The sequence below is a fragment of the Rhinichthys klamathensis genome, unplaced genomic scaffold (assembly GCF_029890125.1).
Source record: "Rhinichthys klamathensis goyatoka isolate OS25496 unplaced genomic scaffold, OSU_Roscu_1.1 h1tg000325l_1, whole genome shotgun sequence".
In the NCBI taxonomy this organism is placed as follows: domain Eukaryota; kingdom Metazoa; phylum Chordata; class Actinopteri; order Cypriniformes; family Leuciscidae; genus Rhinichthys; species Rhinichthys klamathensis.
In genome coordinates, this window is record NW_026606840.1 from 2,737,092 (window position 1) to 2,762,700 (window position 25,609).

The window sequence follows — 25,609 nt, forward strand, 5'->3', positions numbered from 1 at the left end:
TGACCCATATACCAACTCTGCTATATAACATCATAACCTGGGCCCCAGAAACCCCCTGTGGAATCAACAGGCCTCTGGCAGGGGCCAGATGTGAATGGGAAAGACTTTTTTTTTAAAACCTTTGCTCTGCTATCTCCTTGAGACTGCATGTGAGTTTCTCAGTAGCCACATCGAGTAGATGTTTTTTATTTTTTTTATTTTTTTAAATCAGTCTAACTAGAACTGGATTTATAGAGTGAGAACTTTTTGAATACCGGGTACTTAAAAGTGGATTCTTTGAGCCACTTAAGCCTCGTTCAGACTGGCAGCTAAAATCCGATTTTTGTGCATCTGATTGGAATTCGATTATATTTAGCAAGTGTGAACGGCATAAAATCTGTTTTGAGCTACAATCTATTGTGGTTTGAAAACCTTTTCAAATCGCATTTCTGGAAATCCGTTTCAGTCTGATTTCGCATGGTTTATGTCACTTTCTTTCGCTACGTCAGATGTTAGGTAACATCCAGAAAAACAAGGATGTGTTGTTGAAAAGTTCCGATCAAGCAGAAAAGTATAATATAATGGAGATTGGAGACATGTTGAATTTTAAGACTGGCGGTGAGGATGACAACACAGAATAAAGCCGTATACCAGAGCCTGCTACATTTCTGCAGCTGACGACGTAATCATCCTGCACGGTGACGTGGCTACACATTGGGTGCTTCTCAAATCCCTCCTCGTCTCCTCGCTCCTCCCAAGGGGGTAATCCATCGACCGGAAGTTGAAGCCGGCCGGGTGTCGCCATGTTGTAGCAGAACTTCACTTGGGTTAGCATTTCCATTGACTCCCATTCATTTTGGCGTCACTTTGACAGCGAATAACTTTACATCTGAGGCGTTTAAAGACTCCATTTGTCCATTGTTTATTTCTAAAGAAACACGACAATGTATAAAGGGCTCCATTACCTTCTATGTTACATTATGGCCCCGTAGAAACAGATTTAGTAAAAAATAGGCTAACGATTGCGTCATAACCACTCGACTCTCTGTCGCGCTGTACAGAAATTACCGTACAGACAGCAGGAGAAGCTCGCAGGCAATCGGGGGGACGTCCCGTCAAGAGAGAAGCCCATAGATAATGAGTCCATAAAAGCAACGGAATACTTACTCCTGCTCACTCACGCCAAAGAACTCTTTGCTCAAGTTCCCCGTCTCTGCAAGATTAACGTTGGCTATTTTCACGCACAGCTACTAGAAGATTAACGTCTGTCAGACAGGTTGCTCACGTCATCAAGCTTAGTTTGAGTCGGTTTGAGTCTGCGCGTCAGGAACGGAAGTGCTCAAAAATCGCTAAAAATGGGCTTCAACTGTCTCAACTGAGTTCCAATGAGATGGCTCTGTCCACTTCTTATACTGTCTATGGCTCCTCCCCTCTGGCTCCTCCGTCCTCCATCCTATGACCCGGAAACCGATCGAGCTCAGCCATCTTAAAGGACACCGCGAGGATCGAGGAGTGAGGAGGCTTCCAGAGGAGCTATGAGCGAGGATACACAGATACACAGATACAAGAGTTTTATCGACTAAACATGACGCACGTAACAATTCTCCTCCCCCTTCACATCTGTCACAATCATTTGAATTTATACTTTACTTTTGTAGTTTACATAAACCACGCAACTCACATATTTCAACAAGGTATCTTGCTTTATTATTATTTATTATTAATTTCTTAAATAAACAAACTGAGGACGAACAAACAACATAATGGCAGATCCTTTGAGCACTGCTGATGACGCAGTGAAATGACGTTCGAGTGGTCAAGTATTCCAATGTATAAAAAAGCTTTCATTCAAATCCTCCGTCCTCATTTTTTTTCCTTGCAGCCTTCCCTCGCGTCCAGGGGGTGGAGCTGAGACGCGAGGAAATGAAACGAGGATGCACAAATAAGAAATGAGAAGCACCCACTGCCATGTCAGACTGATCTCATGAAATGGCGTATGTATGACACGCCAATTCGTATTTCCATTTTTGGCGTGCTATTAACACGCATAATCGCTTTTCAGCGTGTTAATCAACGCCGTTGACTTAACGTTATATTACTGTATATAGGCTATAAATATATGACCTACCCCAACCCCGTCCTTAAACCTACCCGTCACTGGGGTTAATACCATTTATGAGTCTTCCCCTACCATCCTAGGAAACAAATATCGCTCCCCAGATGTAGATCTACATTTTTCTTCGTTTCGCTCGGACATTTAACGGCGTGTACATACACGCGGGATCACTCGGATATTTAACGGCGTAGACATAGGCCTACACGCAAAAGATGACGGTTCGTTTCGGCGTGGACATACACGCGGATAGCTCAAAATGCGTATAGAATAGATAACAGGCCACTTGACTTGAAAGTGGCGTGTATGTTTACGCAAAGTCATGATGTCATGTTGACCATGTTGTAAGCAAGACAAAATATGCATTGCCAACCCCTCCATGTTGCTGTTTTTGTTATTTTTGCCGTATGCCTAACACGTTATTGCCATAAAAACCAATGCAGCTAGTCCAGAAAACGAAAGAGGTCCACGGGACACACAAATCAGATCCGAACATCTGGATAGTAGGCAGATAGTGTGGAAAGTCAATAATTTAGTTCCGATTCCAATCGGATACAGAAATAATCGGAATTGGACTGACACTGTGAACATAGCCTTAGTAAGTTAACTTTTGAGATATTTATTAAATAGTTTTTGCTTTAAACAGGCATTACGGGGCGGCAATGGTTCAGTGGTTCATGTAGGTTTTCTACAAACCGGAAGGTTGGTGGTTCAATCCCCGGTTCCACCTGACCAAGTGTCGACTTGTCCATGAGCAAGACACCTAACTTCAGCTGCTCCCGACGAGCTGGATGGCGCCTTGCATGGCTGACACTGCCGTCGGTGGGTGAATGAATGGGTGAATGCGAGGCAATATGTAAAGCGCTTTGGTGGCCATGGGTCTGTTGAAAGTCTGTCTGTATACAAATGCAGTCCATTTACCATTAACTATTTTTTTCTTTTTTTTCCTTTACATTCTCAACTGTGGTTGGGCATTTTACACCACCACTCAAAAGTTTTTTTTTTTTTTTTTTAAGAAATCAGTAGCCTTCTTTTATTCAGAGAGTGTCATTAAATTGATCAGAAGTGACAGTTAATGCATGTTTAATGTTACAAAAGATTTATCTCAAATAATTGCTATTCTTTTGAACTTTCCACCAACATATTAAACAACACAACTGTTTCCAACATTTATAATAATAGGACATGTTTCCTGATCACCAAATCAGAATTAGAATGATTTCTGAAGGATAATTTGACACTAAAGACTGGATTAATGGCTGCTGGAAATTCAGCTTTGCCATCACAGGAATAAATAAAAATGTTATATATTAAAATAGAAAATAATTATTTTAAATTGTAATAATAATTCACAATATTAGTTTTTACAGTATTTTACATCAATAAATGGAGCCTTGACGAGCATAAGAGACTTCTTTCAAAACCACTTTTGAATGGTAGTGTACAGTAGGCTACATGTCGGTCAGGTGGTCTCATCCTGTATGAGAAGATGGTTCTTGCAAAAAACATGCAATACAAACCAGAACTTATTCTTAATTTAGTTAATGGCCTTGCTATGGAACTAAAAAATAATGGATCTTTTCTTATTTTATTAGGCTCACAAAATCTCCATTGAGGCTTCATTCAGCATTCAGCAGTCATTTTGTTTGGTCTCAACTTTAAAGCAAAAAAATATATTGGCATCAAATCAACCTCAAAACTCTCCAATCTAAAGACAAAGCAATTAATCAAGCTAAATAAAATAAAATCTGTTTGCTTTGCTTGGCTTTTTTTTTTTTTACTGTAACTGGAGAGTTTGGAGCTGGACCATGATGTAATGTGTTGCAATGATATGAATAAGAAGCAGACTAGACCAGGTCTGATGATTGCAATAATAATCCTGCTCGGGTCTTTATTTTTAAAAAAAGGAATGAAAGATGAGAACAGGGATCCATTCATAATGAATGTGTCATTAGGTTCTGTTGATTGGCCACTGGGAGCACGGCTCTGTTGCTCTCCAGTGCTGCTGTAATCCCCTGCTCTCATTAATCATTGTCCTGAAAGAGGGGTGGGGGAGATGAGAGAAACTACTTGGTGAAGTGAGTGAGAGGGAACACTTTTTGCATTCCTCCTCTTTCTTAAAGCGTGTATGTTTATGCAAGCTCCCCTCATTCCATTCCACCAGCCTCGCCTTTCAATATCCCTACACATTAGGTTCATTTTCACTCCTAATTAGCAGGACCTCATGCATGTCTATGAACTCTTTACCTTCCTGATTGGTTTGTCGCGGACATGCCGGCATCTGCACCTCTTGTGGAGCACAAGGCTAATTGAGCTAATCACTCAAGTTAATGAGAGCATTTTTAAAGGTTGGAGGGCATAAGTAAATGAGATGAAGAAAGTGAAACAAGAAAGAGATATAATTAGAATCACAGATGAGTTTACTTGACTTTCAGCCATATGAAGCTGAAATTAGTTTTTAATACATTAAAAAGCTACCCAGCTTACAAGGAACTTTCTCAGAATTTTAGCTAACATTCTGGCAAGGTTCTCTCAAAGTTATGAACAAAACATTCTTCCTGTAATGTTAATAGAACATTTGTTCAAAGTTTTCTGGGCTTTAATAACATTCTCAAAACGTTAGCACAAAAAAAAAGTTATTTAGGTATTGTTCATGGAAGGTTTTTTTTCTGAAATATTTTAGGTATACGTTTTGTTTTTTATTATTAAAATGACTACTTGTTTCAGAATGTTTAGAGAACATACACACAAAATTGCATTTGCAAAATTAAATAATGGAACATTTTCTTAATGTTTTCTATAACGTTCGCATAACCAGAAAAACATTTTGAAACATGGATGTTTTGAATGTTCAGAGAGCAGTCAGAAATAACGTTTTCAAAACTTAAGGGTAACGTAAGCAAAGAACATTAGAACATATTTTGTTAGCTGAGTATTTAGTGAGACTTTAAAGTACAATCTATACAGATATAAAACTGTAAAAAAATATATATGATCAATAAGTTGACAACATATGTTTTTAAATTGATTTAACTTATAAAAATAAGTAAAACCATTTTTTACTTTTTTATAATAAGTTATACAAGGTTCAACAATTGTTTAAGTCAGTTTAATTTAATTTAAGTTGAAGTGACAAACATCCTAGTTGATTGTACTTAAAAATGTAAGGCAGCAGCTTTTATTTTTAGTGTAACATTTAAAAATAATAATATTAAGCTAACTGCATTACATGTTTATATTGCCTCATGGGCTAAATATTTTTTCTCTGGGAGTCTCTGCTAACCTCTTAAATTAGCGTTCATTTTATTTCATTGTTTTGTTCCGAAAAGAATTTCCTCTGAGTCTCTTGATTACAAATTTACACCACTCTCAATGCTTATTTTCTTTGCCAATAGGAGCCGAGTTATTATTCTTGGTTAGCCGCCAAGACCTCATTGCCTGCCAGTCAAAACAGTTTTCACATGCTCATGGGAAGCCCTACAATAACATCTTATCATTAGAAACGAGCACATAGGCAAGTATTTGGGCCACTTGGCTCCCCGATGTAAAATAAACATAGGGGCGTCTCTGTAAACCTACGAGCTGATTGAGTCTCAAGTCCTTAGCAACACCAATGGGAATGTACACAGTGATACTATCCACAAGGCGCTCTCTATGCTGTATATATCTTATTCTGTATCTGTGCAAAACGTCTTTTAGAAGTTATTTAGAAGTTAGTCTTCATCACATGAGGATAAAGATCTCAGATGCTCTGTTCAAATATCAGGCTGGTCATGCAGTATTTGGCAATGTGTGCAAAAGCAGTAGACTGTACAATGCCTATACAGACACAATCCCAAGAGACTGTCCCTGCTGTGTTTACATTGAAGATATCTCCTGTATGCACTCCTGGAACTGGCAGAAAATAGAATATTGTGTTCGATTTTCCCACCATAGTCCGTAAAGAATATATGAACTAAACACCTCTTCCTTATCTCAGATTTGTCTGCCTCTCTGCCAACAATAATGGCATGTTTGCACATTTCCTCTTCCTTGTGACAAGGGAGGACACTTTTGGGTCATCTAGATTTTTGCTTCTTGGAAATCATGTATATGTTTGTTCAGCTATTTTGTGACTTTTCACTGAAAACCTCTTTGTGTGTGTGTGTGTGTGTGTGTGGGTGGGTGTCTGGGTGGGGCATTATTTAACTTTTTTTTCATGCTACAGATGGTGTATTTACTTGAAGATTAATTTAATATAATTTAATATTTTTAATAATTATAATATTAATTTAATTATACTGGAAAGTGATTCAAATACAACATAATCAATATTCCTCTTTTTTCTCGTCAGAAAGTAAAAGTAAATAAATAAAACATGAAGCAATCATATGCACAAAATGAATTACAAATCAGTAAAAAATATATATATATATGTATAGATTAGGCATAGCTGCTAAATTATGCTAATATAATAAAATAATATAATGTAATATATAAAGTTTTTGAAATGTTTTTTTATTGTTATTTCCTGCTGCCAAGTAAAACGTTGAATTTTTACAAAAAATAAGTTTATATATATATATTAAAATGCAACACTTCATCGAGCAAAACCTTTAAAATCTGTGAGGCCAAACCTTTTCCCAGTAAGAGATTTGAAAACTTCCCAGTAAGAGATTTGAAAACTTGATTTTTGCTTAGTATAGGAGCACCATAACACTATTAAATGATTCAAAACCAGCAGTTAATTGGCTGTGTTTTTACACTATTCCTTTCTCGATGCTTTCCTGTCCTGTGCTGATGCAGGCTTTGTCCCCAGCGAGAATCAAGCTAGAAACCTCAATTCGCTTGACGGGTGACAAGGGAGTGAGGCATCCTAGAGAATATGCAGGCCGGCCTGACGTCTTGTATGCCATTTAATCTGAGGTGAAGGGGAGTGTCTTATCACAGCTTTTAGCTTGCTTTGTTGCAAATACTCTATTCTATTTTTGTTTTACCTCAGACCAAGGTCAATGTGACCCAAAAATTCGATTCTTACAAAAAAAATAACTAAAAAAACGGTGGAGCATAGTGACTCATAGTGATTACGTTAGTGATTTTAATCTTGTCATGTCGAAGAAATTCTATGAGCAGTTTATATATACCGTAGTGAGGAGGTCACTGCAATTTAAAAATTTGGTCTAAATGACAGAAAATAACATTGCATTTATGAGAAATAGCAATGAGAACTGCTTGCTGCAATAAAATATTCAGAAGGTACCTTTAGTGCTGGCACAGATTTAAGTGCTGTTCACTGGTCTTTTTCTATGTAACTTTTTAAATGGCTTATTTCTTGCTGTCAGTTCAACGTGGGTCCCTTAGCTTATAGTCAGAGGCATCGGGGTACTATAGCCCCCTCGGCCCACTCTGTAATTTGTCCTGGGTGACAGTTGCACACTTAAGCCCCTCCAGGACTGCTGAAGAATTACACACAAAGCATAGGCAAATACACAGCGAAGTGGGTCTTGACATCTGCACAATATGAAACTCCCAAAGAGATGCATGAAATACAGTAATCTCTAACAAAATGATAATCTACAGTACAATTTGTATCGTTAACTTCCACAATAACATTTTTGCTTCAGTGTTAGCTTTTTTTGCCTTTAATACCACAAACAGAAGGCCTATTTGAAAATCAGAATTTAGCAATATTGTATACAAACACTGAAGTTTGAATCCTTAGTTGGATCTGATACCCAACAATATAGGCTACTTTTACAATATGTAATAGTGAAGTGCTCACAAATGTTCACAGATGTTGTTAGAATGCATATACTGTCCAGATGTGGGACTCAGTATGACACAACGGTAGCCTCACAGAGTATTTCAATTAGACACTGTTTTAACTAGATTTGATTTAAACTCTTTTATTTCTCCACAGAACATTTGTTTTGGACTTGACCAGCAGTTTCTGTCTAACATGGTTTCTCAGTAGTGGTTCTTTCTGTTTTGATAGAGAAATGCATGCATGAACTGTAAATAATGTTTTGGAAAATAATGTAATGGTTCTTCATATATACATACATGTGTGTGTGTGTGTGTGTGTGTGCGTTTGTTTATATATATATATATATATATATATATATATATATATATGAGCATTGTTTTGGATTTTGTCCTGAGGGGGGCGCCGATAAACTATCAACACGCTGTCAGAGATTAAGACTTTATTTGTGTAAAATTAATAACTTTTAGATGATAGATGATGTTTTGAAGATAGCATGACAGATCAAATTATCACCTTTTCATGTTCAACCCCCCCCCCCCCCCCCCCCCACCCCATCCTATAAGATTAAGTCATCTTCCTTTATATAGTGCTTTTAACAATGTAGATTGTTCCAAAGCGGCTTTACAGTGATAAGGAAATTATCACATGCATTACACTAAATGCATGTGTTAAAATTCCTGCTTTGCTTGGGTGACCAAAAGCTAAACCTGTGCAGAGATCACACAAACTTTTGAAGACACAAGGAAGCACTCAGCCTCATTTCCCTTTCTCAGAACTATTACTCATGGAGGAGTTCCAAAACACAACGTAACTTTTAGTGGGAGAACATTTCTGCTGCTTTGTAATGAATCCCTTTGCACATTGACTGTCAAAGTGAACACGAGTTGCACGCACCAGGGTCAGTAAATGACCAAGGCCACTGGAAGTTCAGTACTTGCCTCTGTGACCTACAGCTGTCAGATATCTGTATTCACTGTCTCAGTGTGCATGCTAATATAAGTGGTCTTTCATGGGGGAGAAAGTCTGAAAATGCGGAATAGTAAAAAAAAAAAGTACATTAATATTATACCGTGTTTGATTACACAGCTTGATATTGTCAAATTATCATCTTTCAATTGTAATCAGAGCATTTATTGTTTGCATATTGTGTTTTTATGTTTAGAAAACAAAAAAATCCATTATAGAAAATCTGCTTCCGAAAATCAATTCCTATAGGATCATATTCCTATTGCTTCTTCATGAAAGAATTTGTGACACACAGTACGGGAAGTCATTCAACACACCGTTTATCTCATGACATGCACAACTTACTGCCTACAATGAGCTAACCGAACTGCATATCTTTCAGCAGAGCCTACTAGTGATTACCTAAGATTTCTCATCTGTTTAACCTGTAGTCACACCCCACCCCTCAGGGCCTTCACTGCGATCTCAGTTGCCTGGTTCATCTGGTCTCCTCTCACTCAAATTACTGATAAAAGTTATTTGCCTTGTTGTAAGACCTAATGGAGAAGTCCAACGACCAATGTGTACAAGTACCCTATACAAAAGGTTTCTGTACGTTAGCATTAGTTACTGTGATCATGAACGACCTATGTAAAGATATACTAATTTTAAGTGTTGTGTATTGTTTGTCTGTGTATTGCGTTACCGAAACTATTGCATACATATTTTTTTTTTTTTACTGATTATAAGATGAAAACACGTTTGTGTTTATGGTTCCTACAAGAATTCAATGAGGAACTGTTTGTAGAATATAGAAAACATACACTTCCTTCAAGAATTCCTCAAGATACTTGACTAGCTCTGACTATCAAATAGTCATCATTTAAACATCTTCCTCCCGTGCAGCCCTTATAGACTTTCATATCTTTATCTGCTTTCATATCTTTATCTGCTGTCATATCAAAGCAGAGTCACATTCTTGGTAATCTCTGTGATGTTTGATCAAAATTTGTAAAGTTACAGTGATACGCAAAAAGTTTCTCCTTCATTTGCGAAATTGTTGGACACTCTTAGAACTGTTCTTGTCAAATTTAACCCTTATGAACCAACTAGGGCATTATATTATTTATGAAACTACTTTAATGTGTAGACTTGGTGACTGTACTGATGCCATGATATAACAAAACACAAGTCCGAAAGTATTTAAAACAGATAAGTCATGTTGATTGATCAAGATAAAGTGATGCAATCCATGTCACAATATGTACCATTACTGTACCATTTGCAATTGATATGTTTTTGTTTTGACTGCATTTATGGAAAGTTCATGGAAAATGTTTATTTTATAAAAATGTATGATCAATAAATCATGACAAAATTATGTTTTTACTATTACTTTAAGTTATACAAAATTCAATTCGATTTTTTAAGTAAGTTTAATATAATTTAAATTGAAATGAGGCAGGTGGATTTTTTTATAGTGTACAGCAAACAGCTTGTTGGAATGAAGCGGCATTGTTGAAAATAGGAGGAAGCTTTTGCCTGTTAACTAAATTTTAATGGGACACTATAGACATTCTATAATAAACTTTGCAACTAAATGCCAACTAATTCTCAGAGTATTAGTAGACTGTAGTGGGCTGTTAGGTTAGGGTTATGGTTGGGGGAGACTCAAAATAAAGTGTTAGCAGATATTAAGTATAGTCTATTAATACTCTAATGATAGCTGACATGCAGTTGCAAAGTTACTTTTATAGTTAGTGGAATCTATAAAGTGGGCCATCGAAAATAAAGTATAACCAGACTGACTAATACTTTACTGATAGTCAGTTGACATGCAGCTGCAAAGTTACTTGTAGGCTACTTAGAATGTATAAAGTGGACCATTGAAATAAAATGACCAAATATTACACAGTAATACTCTAATGAGAGTTAGTTGACATGCAGGGGCAAAGTTACTTGTAATGTATAAAGTGGTCCATCGAAATAGTTAACAAATATTACAGCCTACTGATACTCTAATGAGAGTTAGTTGACATGCAGTTGCACAGTTACTTGTAGTTAGATTGTATAAAATGGACCATCGAAATAAAGAGTTAGCAAATATTAAGCCAATCCAATCTCATGAAATGTGTCTCTATAGCACGCATTGTGTTTATCGTGTAATTTAATGAGTTTTTACGTGCATATGATACGCACTGTAAACCTCTTGGGTAGGATTAGTGGTATGGGGTACGTGGATATTAGGCTATATGCCATAAAGTGCGTATTATATGCACGCAAAAACTGTGAGTCATATGCATGTAAAAACTCATTTTTTTTGTGTATAAATTGCACGATAAATACAATGCGTGGACGCATTTCATGACAGGCGGATTAAGCAGACAGTCTAATACTCTAATGATAGTCAGTTGACATGCAGCTGCAAAGTTACTTGTACTTAGTAAAATGTCTAAAGTGGACCATCGAAATTTCACGAGTTCACACTTACATATAATTAGAGTGGATAAGATTTAATGCGTATTTAGCGTGCTGTCCGGGTGGAGGGCTCCGAGCTCGGAGTTTGGCCCGAACCCAGAGTACTCCCCCCTCAAGTGTTTAGGACTGGAAGTGTGGAAAAGGGGCGGTGGAGGGATGCTGCTAAACTATCAATGGAGTGAGGTGATATTGCTGAATCTATATATACACCTCTTATCATTGATTGCTGAGTGCACTCCACTCGTGTTAATTAACTGAACGTGCTCCTCCCAAACTTTGTTAATAAAACATAATAAAGTGTTACCAAATTTAAAATTGCAGGGTTCATCTATTTCTGGTAATGCGGTAAGCGGAGGCAAATGTGCAGATTCTTGGACATAAGGACTTCATGGATGTAAACACAGCTGCCAGGTGACACTTGTTTCTGGATTTCCATTCCAGAACAGTCTACAAGATGACAAGTAGATTTTAGGTTTTGGTAAAACAGAGACTATTCAATTTAGTTGCAAGAAAAAAATAAAATAAAACAAAAGTATAAAGAAATTATTTGCTTTATGATTTCAGAAGTTTATTGTTTGATTTATACATGAAAAACCTTGGATATTCTCTCACAAATATCTATATGTAAAACAAACAAAACCAAAAAGGTTGGTTGAGCACTTTGAGGTATGATAGCCACAAAACAGTAATGAATTAATAATAAATATTACTTTTTTTCTCTCAAAAGCAATTACTCACAGTTAAAGCAGTTATGTACAAAATAATGTTCAAGGGCATTACAAAAAACAAACATGTTTAGAAAGAGGCCTGCACACCAGTATGAAATCCTTTTTGATTTTCAAAACTGATAAATGCTAAACAGGAAACTCTCCTCAAACAAAATCTATACCCTCCCTTTTTATTTCCAGGTGTTTGCCCTGAACTTCAATAAAATACATTTTTGGTGAGGAATAAACAGGACTGGCTTGATTGTTCATCACTCTCAAGCTGAAAGAGGCTCATAGGTGTGGAAGTGAATGCCTTTAGAACAGGTTATTTTCATCACGGCTCCATTTAGGCTTTCGTCTGTTATGATTCGCAGCATTCCTTCAGCAATAAGAGATGGTCTGTAGATATACACACAGACACAACATCGTTTTACTATTTTGTCCTGTAGCATTAAGTGAAATGAACACATTTCAGCAAAAAAAGTGGAATTTTATAATGCAAACACTCTGATATAACATGGCAATTCATTTTATTGTGTTGTAAAATCAGTCTATAATTGGCCTCAAACTTTTTTCTATGTTCTTGTCAACATACTGTAACTTCAAATAACACATCCTTCATGTCTGTCTACAGAGAGTTTGAGGAAGACATAACAGACATTTCAGAGGGAAAAATAATAAAACATCCTCTGATACACCACCAGCACCAGAAGAATAGTGCAAGTGAGGCAAAATGTAGAGGCATGAAAAAAGTATAATCTATGTAATACTGTAGATGATTAGTTTGGGTGGAGGTGTTTGATTTGGTTCAAATTTAAGCACATGTCAAAAATAGTGCAAGCAAAACATGCGGTCTAATCCACATTTAATCAGTGGGTGGTGCAAAATGGAATGTCTACATTTCCCAGTAGAGGCAGGGTTAAAGATTTAAAGCATTCAATCCACTATTTATATTGGAACTGTAAAGGTCTGGACTAGAAACATATTTGTGCTATTTTCGAGAGAACACTGTTGCTGTCTGCCCAAACAACTATTTATTTAAGGAACTGAATACAACAAACAAAGCAAAACTACTAAGACAATCCCATACAGAAGAAACAGGTAGTTCAACTGAGCTTAGCTTACTTAAGAACGCCATACTTGTCGATCCTTTGTTTGAATTCATCTTTGTACTTGACAAACTTGCCCATTGTTTCCTCATGCTCCACGGTGTGAAGTAGTTGGGTGTCCACAAAGGCTGGGCACAGTGTGTTGATCCTCACTCCATAATTGCCCTGTTCAGATGCGTCCTGCCGACAACAAAACGTGTCCAAACACGGTCAGCCTAAATTACACACACAGCGCAAAGAATGTGTCAACACACACAAGTAAGAGATCCTATCTGTGAGCAAACACAACTACTCTCTCTTAGGGGAAAAGCTGGGCTGTTTAAACCGCACTGGGACAGCCGGTTTGGTAGTCAGCTGGAATGTACCATATTTTAGGGAAAGGATTTACATATGGTTACGGTAAACTTTACTTAGGGTAAACTGATGAGACCGGATTGATGTACTCACTGCTATGGCTCGTGAAAATCCAATCACCCCATGCTTTGTTGCTGTGTACACTGGCTGGTGAGGAGAATGGAGAAATGCTGGGAAGAAACAAAACAAACATTAATTCCCCCCCCCAAAAAATGTTTTTTTTTTTAAGGTTCTCCATATGACCATGTCTTTTAAGCTCCAGAAATGCACCATACAAGTATGTGACTTGAGCATTATACTCCAAGTATTCTGAAACCATATGGTATTTGTGTGAGCAACAGGCCAACATTTAAGTCACCTCAGAAGAAATGAGATGAGTGAGATGTTAACTGCGATTGAATCATTATGTCAGTGAATTTAACTCGAGAACCAGATCATCGGATTTGTTCTTTCCGGTCCACAAATCTGAGTTCAACTTGTTGACTCAACAGTTCCCAAGTTACAACACACTGGAGGTGAAGATTGTTAGGGAATAAAATGTTTATATATTCCCCATACATTTGAGGAGATGTGGAATATAGCACATGAGTCATATGGACTGTTTTCATGGTGCTTTTTTGGCTGTATTTTTTATTTTCAAGTTTTTTTTGGGACAGATCACATAAACTATCGATGTATGTAGGCCTAATAGAGTTGTGTGAAAATTCTTCAGAATATCTTCTTTTCCCCCCCCACAGACAGGGTCTGAAACATGAAGGTGAGTACATGGCTAAAATTAGCATTATTTATATTTCTTTAACGTTCATGACAACATTATCATTCCAGGTGACTAATTGAAAGCTTTTGTAACTATACCACAGTCTGTTATTTGAATGTTTTCATCGTATTGAGGTTGTACTAAAATGAAGCCTGTGAATGACTTCCAATTTCTTCGTCATGGAAAATGTCTGGATCTTCCAAGGCTGAAGATTTCTCCTTTAATTCAAGTATGAAAATCCTAATGGCTGTTGAGTCTGTTTAAACTAAAGTGACTCTTTGGAAAACGACATAAGAGCATGTTTGGTTGTTTATTGACCTTTATGAAAATACAAATTTCTGTGGAAAAGTCACCTGCATTTTTCCCAATACAATGAATATGAATATATTAATATTAATAACGATATATTGAAATAAACATACACTTTATTTTATGTGGAAAGGTATTGGAGAAGTCAAATAGAACAATGTTTCCTTAGAGCGTTTGAGGCTTTGTTATAATAAACAACATTTACAAGCCAAGGACTCCAGGGGCAAATAGCTGAGACAGTATTTACAATTAAACAATTCTTGTGTGTTCTGGATGTACAAATCTAAACACAACAGTAATGCACATCCAGAGAATAACCTACTTTTGCACAAAATAAGGCTCTGTTTCCCATTCTGTATTAACATCTCAGAGACAGTCATCAAGATTTCTTGTCGGTAAATGTTAATTAAGGGGTAAGATCCTACAAAAAAGTAAATCAAACAATAAAGTCATCCTACAAAGACATGTTTCCATTCAGCATGGTTAAGTTACTTATTTCAGCACTCGCCCTATATGCTCTAAAACCAGATGTGTATATGCTATATATGATTATTATCTATTTCCCAAAAGAGTAATGTAGTTTGAATTATAAAGACCATATTAAATACTAAAATAACTGTGGCTCCATGCAGTTCTGTGGGATTGTTTGAGGACAAATCATAATCATATAATTCATATTATATTTATAATGTTCTATTTATAGCCTTATCAGGTCTGTTTAATTTTATTGCATTTGCTGGATGTGAAACTGGATCTGATACAACTCAGGGCAACCTAGTTTTTCCTCACAGTTTACTGTCAACATTAATACTGATTCATTGGTGTTTAAGGAGGGTGAAGCAGGCCTATATTTTAACTTAGTCTTAACGTTACTTTCTGATAAAAAGTTATGCAATTTAATGTGTGGTTAAACAGCAACAATATCAAGCTTCCAGCTTTGGAAGTAAGGGCAATGAGAGAAAGTGAGTTGCCTCAACACAATTCAAAAGAGTATAAATCTCCAGTTACAAGAAAATAAATTCTATTAACATAGTCTCAAAGTGAGAGTTGTTCCACTCACAAAAAAAAGGATAATCACCTGTGTTACATTAGTTATAAACTTGAGATGCAGTGAGGGAAATAAACCATCCTTTATCCCATCTCTCAGGGAAATGAAGGCTGTTTCAAATCCAAAGTCTAAAAACTTGGAGCATGTTGGGGGTTATAACAAGTTCACTGTCAGCCATGCACCATTCATCATCCACCATGTACACACACGTATATTTACAAAATAATATTCATATCTTCAAAACAGTGCCCAGAATCAGTTTGTCTGTCCAAACAACTCAATGGCACCACAACACAGGTATCTGATGGCAGATGGATAGCCTTCCCTTTGTTGTCATAATAGTTATGCTGTTGATTAACGATTGCAGTTTCTTCCATCTTCTGGGGTGCTTAAATAAAATTCTGGTGATATGTTTTTAGTGTGAACTTGGATTAGCTTGTGTGAATAGGCACAAAGCCAGAGATAGAGCACATGGGTTATACAACTTCAAAGCAAGGAGTGTCCCAGTAATGTACTGTAAATAATTAGTGTGAGACAGATCTTGAAATGTCTCACACTTTGCAATATCCCAGAGACTATTGAAATGGCTGTTCCCAAATTTTTTTGTTTACTTTATGCTGGCTCTTCTTTGATGCAGTCTTGGACTTAAAATACCCCTATCATGGTCTCCTACAATAGGTTAACATGCATCCAAGGTCAAAAAACACTTGAATTTTCTCATAATATACATTGCTGCATCACCTCTTTGAATGGTTCAATGAAGGATTCAGTCTCTCTAAACCCCTCCTTTCCAAGAGCTTACTCTGCTCTGATTGGTCAGTTGGCACTCTGTTGTGAAAGGTCTACCTCTTACAACGTGTGTCGAAAACGAAATGGCCATGACTATATCTGAATTTCAGCTCCGGGGGCTAAGCTTCTTCAGCACTTTTATACGCAATGATACACACAATAATGATGGTGTCGGTTTTACCCTATCAACGACAGGACTTGCTGGCGACTCGTTTCAGGCAGTTCAGAATCAATTCTCTCTTTGAATCATCATTCATGATCTTTGAAACTTTGTAGACCTTTTACATTCACAAACAGCTATATTACACACTACATGAAAGGTAATATCCAAAAAAGCATAGTGGAACTTTAATGCTGCCACCTACTGCGGTGGATGTATTAAGTTTGTTTATCAAATTCTGCTGCATCATACAAAAACATTGTGTTTATTTTATTTTAAAAATGTATATTAACAATGATTAAGATGATTCTTGGATTCAATCTCAACTAACTTGCATGCATTGTTAATGGTTTGTGCTGTACGTGGCTAGCTGCATTTCATATGTGTAGTCAGCTTTTTCATTTCATGTGAGTTTATATAATTCCAATTATATTTCTCAGAAGCGATATCAATTTTTGAGTGAGTGCATTTTAAAGCAGATACTTTTTGTAGGTAAAGTGTCTCATTGTGGCATACTGCTATTATTTTTTGCTTCATGCTTTTATGTCGTTTTGTTCATATTACCTGCGTTCATTTAAAACTACATTCCTGGGGGAAAAAAAGGTGTGCCCAAATGACCTGTTATGCTAAAGGTTTAGACTCTTTTACATCTTAATCATAAAACAAGTCATTTATCTGTGTAATCTTCAGTAAATGCACAGCATCTATTATGTAATTTATTATTTAGGTGTAATTGTGCTTGTGTAATTTTTCAAAATACTGTTATGTAACCTTCTTGAGCACAATACTCTGTACAGCCTATTTTCTTTTAGTTTTTTTTACTTTTTACTTTAAGGCTAACTTCTTCAAAACAGCCATGGTAAACAGTAGCTTACCTGCCATAGATGAGACGTTGATGATAACCCCTCCTTCCTTTCCATACTCTTTACTCATGTGTTCTAGTGCTAAATATGTCCCCTTTATGACGGATGTCTGAGGAAGAAAACAGTTGTATAAATCTACTAGCACATAGTGAACAGATGTTTTCTTAGGAGAGTGAGATTATGTTGACATTGGCCTGCTATTATGAACTAACATAAATACACATTATTTTACTGCATCATGTCCATTATGAAATCACTCTGCAGGGCAGGAATAATTTTAAAGATCTGTAGATTATTTCATTTCATGTACTATTGTGAAATCTTTTGGACTAGAAGCAGGGGGTGTAGTATTGTTTTGTGAATTTGTAACTCCTTTCCTGAAGTGTGGTTGAATGTTGTGCCCTAAGGCACAAAACGTTATACAAACTATCTGTGTAAATCATGTGTTCAAGGAAATGAGGTTGAGTGGAAAATGCAACAGTTTGGCATGATCTATCCAAGTGTTTTTTTTAGGTTTTTTTTTAGTGATTTTTAACCCTTAAATGTATATCTCGGGTCTTTAGTGACCCGGGACGTCATTCCCTACCCTCCTCCTCATTAATTTTTTTTTAAGTTAGACATCAATCTTTTTAGTATTCCTCAATCAATTCATTATAAACAATATAACAATAAAAAATAATACAATTATAAAAGAATGCCTGTTTTCCCATTAACTTTTTTGTAAAAATTGTATAGGGTCGCTAACAACCCGAGGTGTGTAACAGTGTATTATATTTTTTTGCACAGAAAATAGAATAATTCATTAAAATGTATTAAATGATGATGATATAAAACATCTGCTCAAACTGAACCCTTCCAAGCTCCAAAAGGTAACAAAATATGCTCTATTTAATTCTTCTGTAATTGTTATATCAGGAGAGTTTTATCTTATCGCGACAGGTATGTATTATCCATCCGTGTTAGATATAGATCCGGGTCTCTAAAGACCCGAATATGTAATAATGATTGGCGAAACATTATGCATTTAAGGGTTAACTCACCAAATTTACTTCAATGGTCTTTTCCCAGTTCTTCTCGTTGTTGATTCCAGCATTATTGATGACAATATCCAATCGACCAAACCTATCTACTGTGTTTTGAAAGGCATCTAAAGCAAGAAAAACAGTTTTCATGTTTTGATAATTATCAATAACAATAGTTCCACTTTTGACAGCAGTACAACGTGGCTGTATCAAAACCAAGTGAGCAATCCAGGTAGGCAGCTCACTAGGTTTTGAAATACAGCCAGTGTCAGCCTGCATGTGCCCTCACCTGACTTGCAGCTGCAGCATTCCACAAAGAAACATTTAATTAAACTCTATAGTAAGTGTGTCGTTAGAAACAAGTCTAACAGGAATGAACAATCTTCTCACCACCGACCCATAAACCCTTGTCTTGGAAAAAAATATGAACAAAAGGCAAAACATTTGATTGTGTTAAAACTTCAAAAAACCTATAACATTCTTCAATGTTGACCTGGGGCCCTATGAAGGTCTACTATGACCTAATTAACTTCCCAAACAATGAGACTCTGTTCAGGAATAAGATGCGCTTCACATACAGGTGCTCAATGAGAAGTGGATCATTGTTTCGTTTAAGAAAACGATTCCAACCTCAGAGAAGATGATAAATGCCCTATAAGTAAAAGCCTAAGTAAAAAGTAGCCTATGATTTTACCTTTAAATTTCCCCGAGTCCGTCACGTCACACTGGATAAAAATACAGTTATCCTCTCCAAACTGGCCATCTAGATCACTTTTACATTCCTCTCCCACAGACTGGTTCAGGTCTACCAATGCAACCTGAATTGTCAAAAAGTAAATAAATTAATAACATAACGCTAAAACAAGTAAACTAACTAAAGCCATCAAATGATGGATGATCAAATGGGGGAAATTCGCAAAACAGGCAACTAAAATAGTTTAGATTTGTACAAGTTTTCACAATAGCTAATTGGATAAATCCGCATTAAAATGTCCATTTGAAAAAAAAAAATAGAAATCGGAGAAAGCGAAACCTTCGCCCCATTCCCCAGGAGATCTTCCACCACGGCTCTTCCGATGCCTTGCGCGCCGCCGGTGACCAGAGCCACTTTCCCGTGGAGAATCATGCTGCTCACCGCCGGACGCACCGCGCACTGCTTTATGTAGGCGAACAGTCAGATGGGGGCGTGTAGATGCAGTACTACTACAGTAAACATAGACGGCCAGGTGTCGTTTTACAAACTATCATTTACCCCCAAAAGATGATTAGCCTACAAACATTTTTGTGAGCTCTTTAATGCCCTCGGCAGCAGTCGAATACAGTAGCTACAAGTACACACACGTAAAGTGAGAAAATGAACGCACCTAAATGAACGAGAGACCAATGATGCTTTTGTAAACATCTTTATTTTTCAGTCTTTCTCAGAGGGCGCCTCAGTAAACCTAAAAGGAACTTTACACTTTACATTACAGTGTTCATGTTGAAAGTTTAAATACTGACAAACTGTTTTGTGTGGCATTTTTATGTTTTGTTATAACTGTTAGTGTTAACTTAGCTAGGCTATATGTGGACACTGTAAAGTAGAGCGTGACCAGAAGCCTATTTGCAGATGTAGCCTACACGGAAAAACGAAAAATGCGTCTCACCTAAACCAACTCTCTTTTGATTGCAGCGAGAACATTTAGACTGACAGGTCAGATTCACATTTAAAAAATGCAGTACAACAGACTTGAGTTCATGCATAACATTTAATATATTAATATGTACAAAATAAATTACAACTGCTCTTGCATTATACTGTAAAGGTCTATGAACTTCCTATTTTCACAGCTCTATTTTATCTTAGGAATGTGTGAGACTAGATATGCTTTGATCATTTGTATGGCACAGTTTTCCAGCAGATTACTTTTATTTTCAAAGAACAGGAAATACATTTCTCCCAGACAAGGTTTCCATACTTATTATTATCAGCATCATCATCATCATCATCATGACAAAACAAAACAAACAAACAAAAAAGATTGAATAAAGTCTGGTCCCAGTAATTTCGCTGTTTTGAACAGCATTTAAAGAACATACGTGAACTGATAATTCAAAATTTCAGTGTTAAAAAATAAATATTGATGTTAAACATTGTTTCAAATACATTTTCAGTAACCCTATGGATAATTAAAATGTCCTTAGAAGCAGAACTGAATATGGATCTCTCTTTTAGTAGAATTGAATAGCTCCTATTCAAAGTCAATTGCCATATAATCACCATTCATGCAGTTAGATTAGTTTAAAACCACTCCATTTAAAACATTTTTTTTTATTAATTACGAGACAATTTTTTTGCACTTATTTTATTCAAAGGGTTACATTTTCAGTAACCCTATGGATAATTAAAATATCCTTAGAAGCAGAACTGAATATGGATCTCTCTTTTAGTAGAATTGAATAGCTCCTATTCAAAGTCAATTGCCATATAATCACCATTCATGCAGTTAGATTAGTTTAAAACCACTCCATTTTTTTTTTTAAATATTTTATTACGAGACAATTTTTTCACACTTATTTTTGAGTATTCTCAGAAAACACATTGGCTGAGACTCGTCCACCTCTTTTCTCCATTCACGAATTTGCAACACATGTCTGACAGAATTCACTCCCAGCCGCATTATTTTGCAGTGGCATCATTAGCTTGAAGTGATTTGCAATGGTTTTCGAACAACAATGCTTTTGTTTGAGAAAAAAATTCAGTTGGACTTGTAGAATGGTTTCAATTAGTCTATGGTTACTGACAGTACACTACCCATTAAAGTTTTGGAAATGTGTTTTCTTGAAGCAGTTAATGTTAAGGTGTTCATAGCTGTAAACAGAATAGTCTTCTCTGCTGGTTCAGGGTCATTCTTGAGATTTATCTCAGAATGTTTTTGGCCTGGATGCTGGTTTCTAGAGCTGGTCAACAATCAGGTCAGGACAAAATGACCAAGGGTACAATACGCTGACCAAATGCTAATAAAAGCAATTCAACACTTCCTTATAAAATCATCAAGATTATATATTGTGTTTGGAAATTTGTATAATATACAGTTCTGCTCTTGCACTCTTATATATACTTGCCATTTTTCAATAGCTGTGTATCAAAAATACAACATAGAACATTGGCAGTAAAGCTGTAAGACAACAGAGTTGACAAAACCAGTGCAAGACACACACATCTGTCTCTAAAGGGGCAGTAATCGGTGTCGGACTGTGCTCCTGTGTTAAACAGGTGTGAGGAAGTTCTGTCCACTTTTATTGTAGTTTGTTAAAGGACAGGTGGGTCAGAGGCCTTACAGATGCCTATCCATTGCATAGTGAGCGAGCGCAGTGTCCTTGAATGGGTGCACAACACAAACAAACTATTGAAAGTAACCACTGGTCCTTGACATCACAGTTTTTCATAGTCATTTTCAGAATTCAGCATAGATGATGGCAGGAACAGCAGTAATAGCATCAGAGTTCATTGATGCAGCTTTACTGTGTTACTTACAGTACTTCCCAAGCTGCATCACGCCATGTTCCATCTATTGCTTGTGCACATCCTCATGGCGTAGGATTTTGTACAGAACCCAATAGAAAATATTGAAAAACAAGAAAGCCAGTGGGAATCCGGCACGGGACACAGTGTCGATCTTCTTGGCTCGGTCGATGAAGAGTTTTCTCATCTCCTCATGACTCTTGCTGGCAGCAAGGGCTGGGTCAGAGGGTGTTGGGGCCGCATTGTTAGCGGCTTTGGGCACAGCCCCGTCTTTCCCTGCGTTGGGAAAGCTCAACCTGCTCTCCCGTACATCCTCCTCCTTAGCAATAGGAAAGGATACAAAGAGAGAAGCAATCAATACTCTGGTAGTCATCCACAAAACCTGTTGGTTCCCTCATAGGGGATTTTGATAATAATGTGAACAGTAAATGAGTGTTGGCACTCTGTTTGGTTTAAGAGATGTCCGTAACACTTTAAATTACTTATGGGAAGTTTCTGCCAAAATAATGCCCTGCTAGCATGCACATTTTAGTTCTTTTTTAGTAGCTTTCTGTTCTGCTGTCAACAATGATTTTCAGACAAATAAAGAAGACTTGGTAGAAAGAGGAAAATTCTAACCCACGAAACACAAATATTATTAGGTGTTCAAGCACGAAGTGCTGAAAACCTATTGTAATTGCTATTTAAAAAAAAAAAAAAAACTAAAACGCATCGTGCAGCCCAAACCGTAAGGCCTAGAGACTTGAAACCTGGCCAGGTGCTAGGGCCTCAGTTTGGGGAGAACCTATCAGAGTATGACCCCGATTGGCCCATAGGTGGCGCTACAGCAACCAAAAGTACTAAATTGCTCATAACTCCTCGACCGTTTGACTTGGAATCAAGCTTTTTGCACCACTGTGTTCCTTGGCTCAAGACGGACAAGATGTATATCTCGGATTCCCGATTTGAGCAAAAAAAGCCAATTTTGTCCAAAACCTACTTTTGCGAACTAGTCCCTGGTTTTTTCCCTGATCGGAACCAGACCAGTCTAGGACAATTCTATGGACTCTCTAGATCAATAATTATCAAAAAAAAGTTGAACTTTGCCCTTTGGTTCACTGTAACAGGGTCATTTAGAAAAGGGGGCGTGTCAAAATACACTCAAAAGCCTATAAATCATAAATAAAAACTCAGAACTTCACAAAAATTGATGAGCACATGTGTCATAACATGGTGAAGAAGCATGCAGAGTTTCATGGAGATCGGACCATAGGTGGCGCTATAACTGTTAAAAAGCTTTAAAAACATATAAGTCCTATGGTAAATTGCCTGTTTTGGCTGTAAATGGTCTTTTCCATCTATTATGTCAGTGGTTAAATGTATGCTAAATAAAACTTAATGTCTTTTGATGCTTTAAGTGCTTAACGGCCTTAAAGGCCTTAACTGCTTGAACACCGCTAAATGCTGCTTGCAGCTTTAATTTTGTACTTATTTTTCCCCACTAATAAAACATAAGGAAAGATGGGTATGTTGCATTTACTGGAAGATACCAATTCAGTAAGCATGCAACTGAGAATAATTGAGTGCAAGAGAATTTTGGGCAACTAGACATATGATGCATCTTGAGTGTGACATCAGGTGAAAATATAATTGTATTATTTCAAAGTAATTATTTCAGTGATACTGGACATATCTTAATTTGTCAGTTTATTTGATGCTACTTGCATTCATTGGTGTTCTGCCCTAATGGTTTAATAAAGTATACTATTGTTACACATATATATATATATATATATATATATATATATATATATAAGTCTCTTGTGCTCACCACAACTGCATTAATTTAATATATTTAAAATATTGTTAAAATTCAAATGTGATGGCAAAGCTAAATTTCCAGTCTTCAGTGTCGCATGATCAGACATAATTCTAATACAGTACGCTGATTTGGTGCTCAGCATTTGTTGGGCTGATTATTTTTTTTTTTTTCAGGATTGTTTGATGAATATAAAGTTCAAAAGAACAGCATTCATTTGAAATAGAAATCATTATAAATGTCTTTACTGCCACTTTTAGTCAGTTTAATGCGTCCTTGCTAAATAAAAATCTTATTGACCCTGAACTTTTGAATGGTTCTGTATATTATCTTAAAATAAACACATTGGGGGAATCTACAGATGTATTTTTTTTATTTCTTAAGAATATAATTTATTATGCCATGCTCTAAATAGAATGTTTTATTTAAAAACAGTGTAACAATTGTTAATTTGTAAATATACCATTGTATACAGTTAATTAATGTTCGTTCAAAATAGATTTAGTCTATGTTAAAATTATACGACAAAATGTATATACTGTATGTAGAAATTAACATTAACTTACATAAATGCTCTAAAAATCATATTCAAAGTTAGTTCATGATACCAAATGTATTATCCAATTTAACAAATTTAACCTCAAGGAAGGTTCCAAAAATGGAAAAAAGATGCAAATAAATGAATCCATTATCATTATAAAAGACTCAAGTGGCTATTTAGTTAACATTATGATCACTTGTACTAAATGATAAAATGATGTGACATGCTGTTTCATGAGGGCTGGACACTGAATGAACATGAGGAAGAAGGGGATGGAGAGGAGTGACTGTATCATGATCTCATCAGTCAACCGAAGGGACAGAGATGAAGTGCTGTACGCTCTCTCTTTACCCAGTCATTGGATTCGTCGAGTTGGCCCATTGATCCGTAAACAGGCTCGGCACTGCATAGGCCATTGATACGATGCAATGACTCGGTAAGCTCCTCATCAAATGTTTGATCGAAAGTCTTTCAGCACAGCAGGGGGATTGAAAGAGAGAAAGAAACACAAAGCATGCAAACTAATAAAATATAATGGCTCACCACATGCAGGATATCATGCGAGGTCCATAATTGACAAATAAATAAAAATATTAATCAGTAAGTGGCATTCAAAAATAACTATTTCAGGCATGTACAGTAAAATAATGAAATATGGGTATTCTTTTTTTAAAATCAAGTGGTTTCATCTGTAAATTGCAGCATCCAATATTGTGGCTGTGCCTGGACTGCTTGCACATGCATTTTATGTTGTCATTTAAACTGTACTGGTTTGTCTGGTTTTTACCTCTTTTTTTTATTTATTTTTTATGAAAATTGCCAGAATATTCCACTGGCTAAGCTTCATATCATGAGACAATAATCTTCCAGCTCCATAGTGCCAGGGGAAATAACACCCCATGCCCACATGCAATTTGAATACACTCCAATAAGAATAACATATAAATAGACAAAAAATGGCAAAGTGACCTTTGTACTTTTCAGCAGGATTTAGCCTTTGTTTGAAATATGTTTGGTTATAAAGTTGCTATGTATGCCATAAAAATGCACTGAATACTTCTGTCCTATAGGGGGCAGTGTTGTATATGTGTAGGATTAACAATGTGGGTGTTTCTGTGATACCAGTGTAAACAAATGTGATTCCAGATGTTTATTTTAACTAAGAGATGCAAATAACTACCTCTTTTCTTTTTTTTTTACTATATGCTATACAATAAATAACATCATCAATGATTATGTTAATGTAACATTACATGTTGCTCAAACTTAACATCATAGTTCCCAGTGTAGCATCAGATCAACTCAACATGCCTTCCAGAACACATACATTCAGTCAGTTAAACTGTGTTTGGCTGTGTATTTAGTATTTATCTGAGCAGAGTCTAA

General features: G+C 36.4%; 2 protein-coding genes across 4 annotated transcripts in view; both read right to left on the reverse strand.

The window, feature by feature from the left end:
- Positions 1-11,822: 11,822 nt before the first annotated feature.
- hpgd (15-hydroxyprostaglandin dehydrogenase) lies at positions 11,823-19,529 on the reverse strand. Of its 2 annotated transcripts, XM_056271791.1 has the most exons (7): positions 19,413-19,528; positions 19,074-19,197; positions 18,398-18,504; positions 17,370-17,466; positions 13,525-13,601; positions 13,094-13,257; positions 11,823-12,367 (listed from the first exon to the last, which is right to left on the reverse strand). In XM_056271791.1, the coding sequence occupies exons 1-7, from the start codon at positions 19,503-19,505 to the stop codon at positions 12,244-12,246; spliced, it is 786 nt and encodes a 261-aa protein (XP_056127766.1). In that variant the 5' UTR covers positions 19,506-19,528; the 3' UTR covers positions 11,823-12,243. The 2 variants fall into 2 exon arrangements, with proteins under 2 accessions (XP_056127766.1, XP_056127767.1); XM_056271792.1 differs by lacking the exon at positions 11,823-12,367 and having other exon boundaries at positions 13,131-13,292; positions 19,413-19,529.
- A 2,026-nt stretch (positions 19,530-21,555) lies between these two features.
- glra3 (glycine receptor, alpha 3) overlaps positions 21,556-25,609 on the reverse strand; it is a 115,191-nt gene continuing 111,137 nt past the window's right edge. Inside the window, exons 9-10 of one of the 2 annotated variants that reach the window (XM_056271788.1) lie at positions 24,575-24,691; positions 21,556-22,203 (exon numbers count right to left, since the gene is read on the reverse strand). In XM_056271788.1, the coding sequence (XP_056127763.1) occupies positions 21,931-22,203; positions 24,575-24,691 (390 nt within the window). In that variant the 3' untranslated portion in view covers positions 21,556-21,930. The remainder of the gene's footprint in view (positions 22,204-24,574; positions 24,692-25,609) is intronic. The other variant, XM_056271789.1, reaches the window with a different exon arrangement.

Coding starts and splice junctions, on each gene's coding strand:
- hpgd (XM_056271791.1), bottom strand. CDS start 19,505: ATGATTCTCCACGGGAAAGTGGCTCTGGTCACCGGCGGCGCGCAAGGC. Junction 17,467..18,397: donor AGACCATTGAAGTAAATTTG/GTGAGTTAACCC, acceptor TTTCTTCCTCAG/ACATCCGTCATAAAGGGGAC. Junction 13,258..13,524: donor GATTTTCACGAGCCATAGCA/GTGAGTACATCA, acceptor TGTTGTCGGCAG/GACGCATCTGAACAGGGCAA.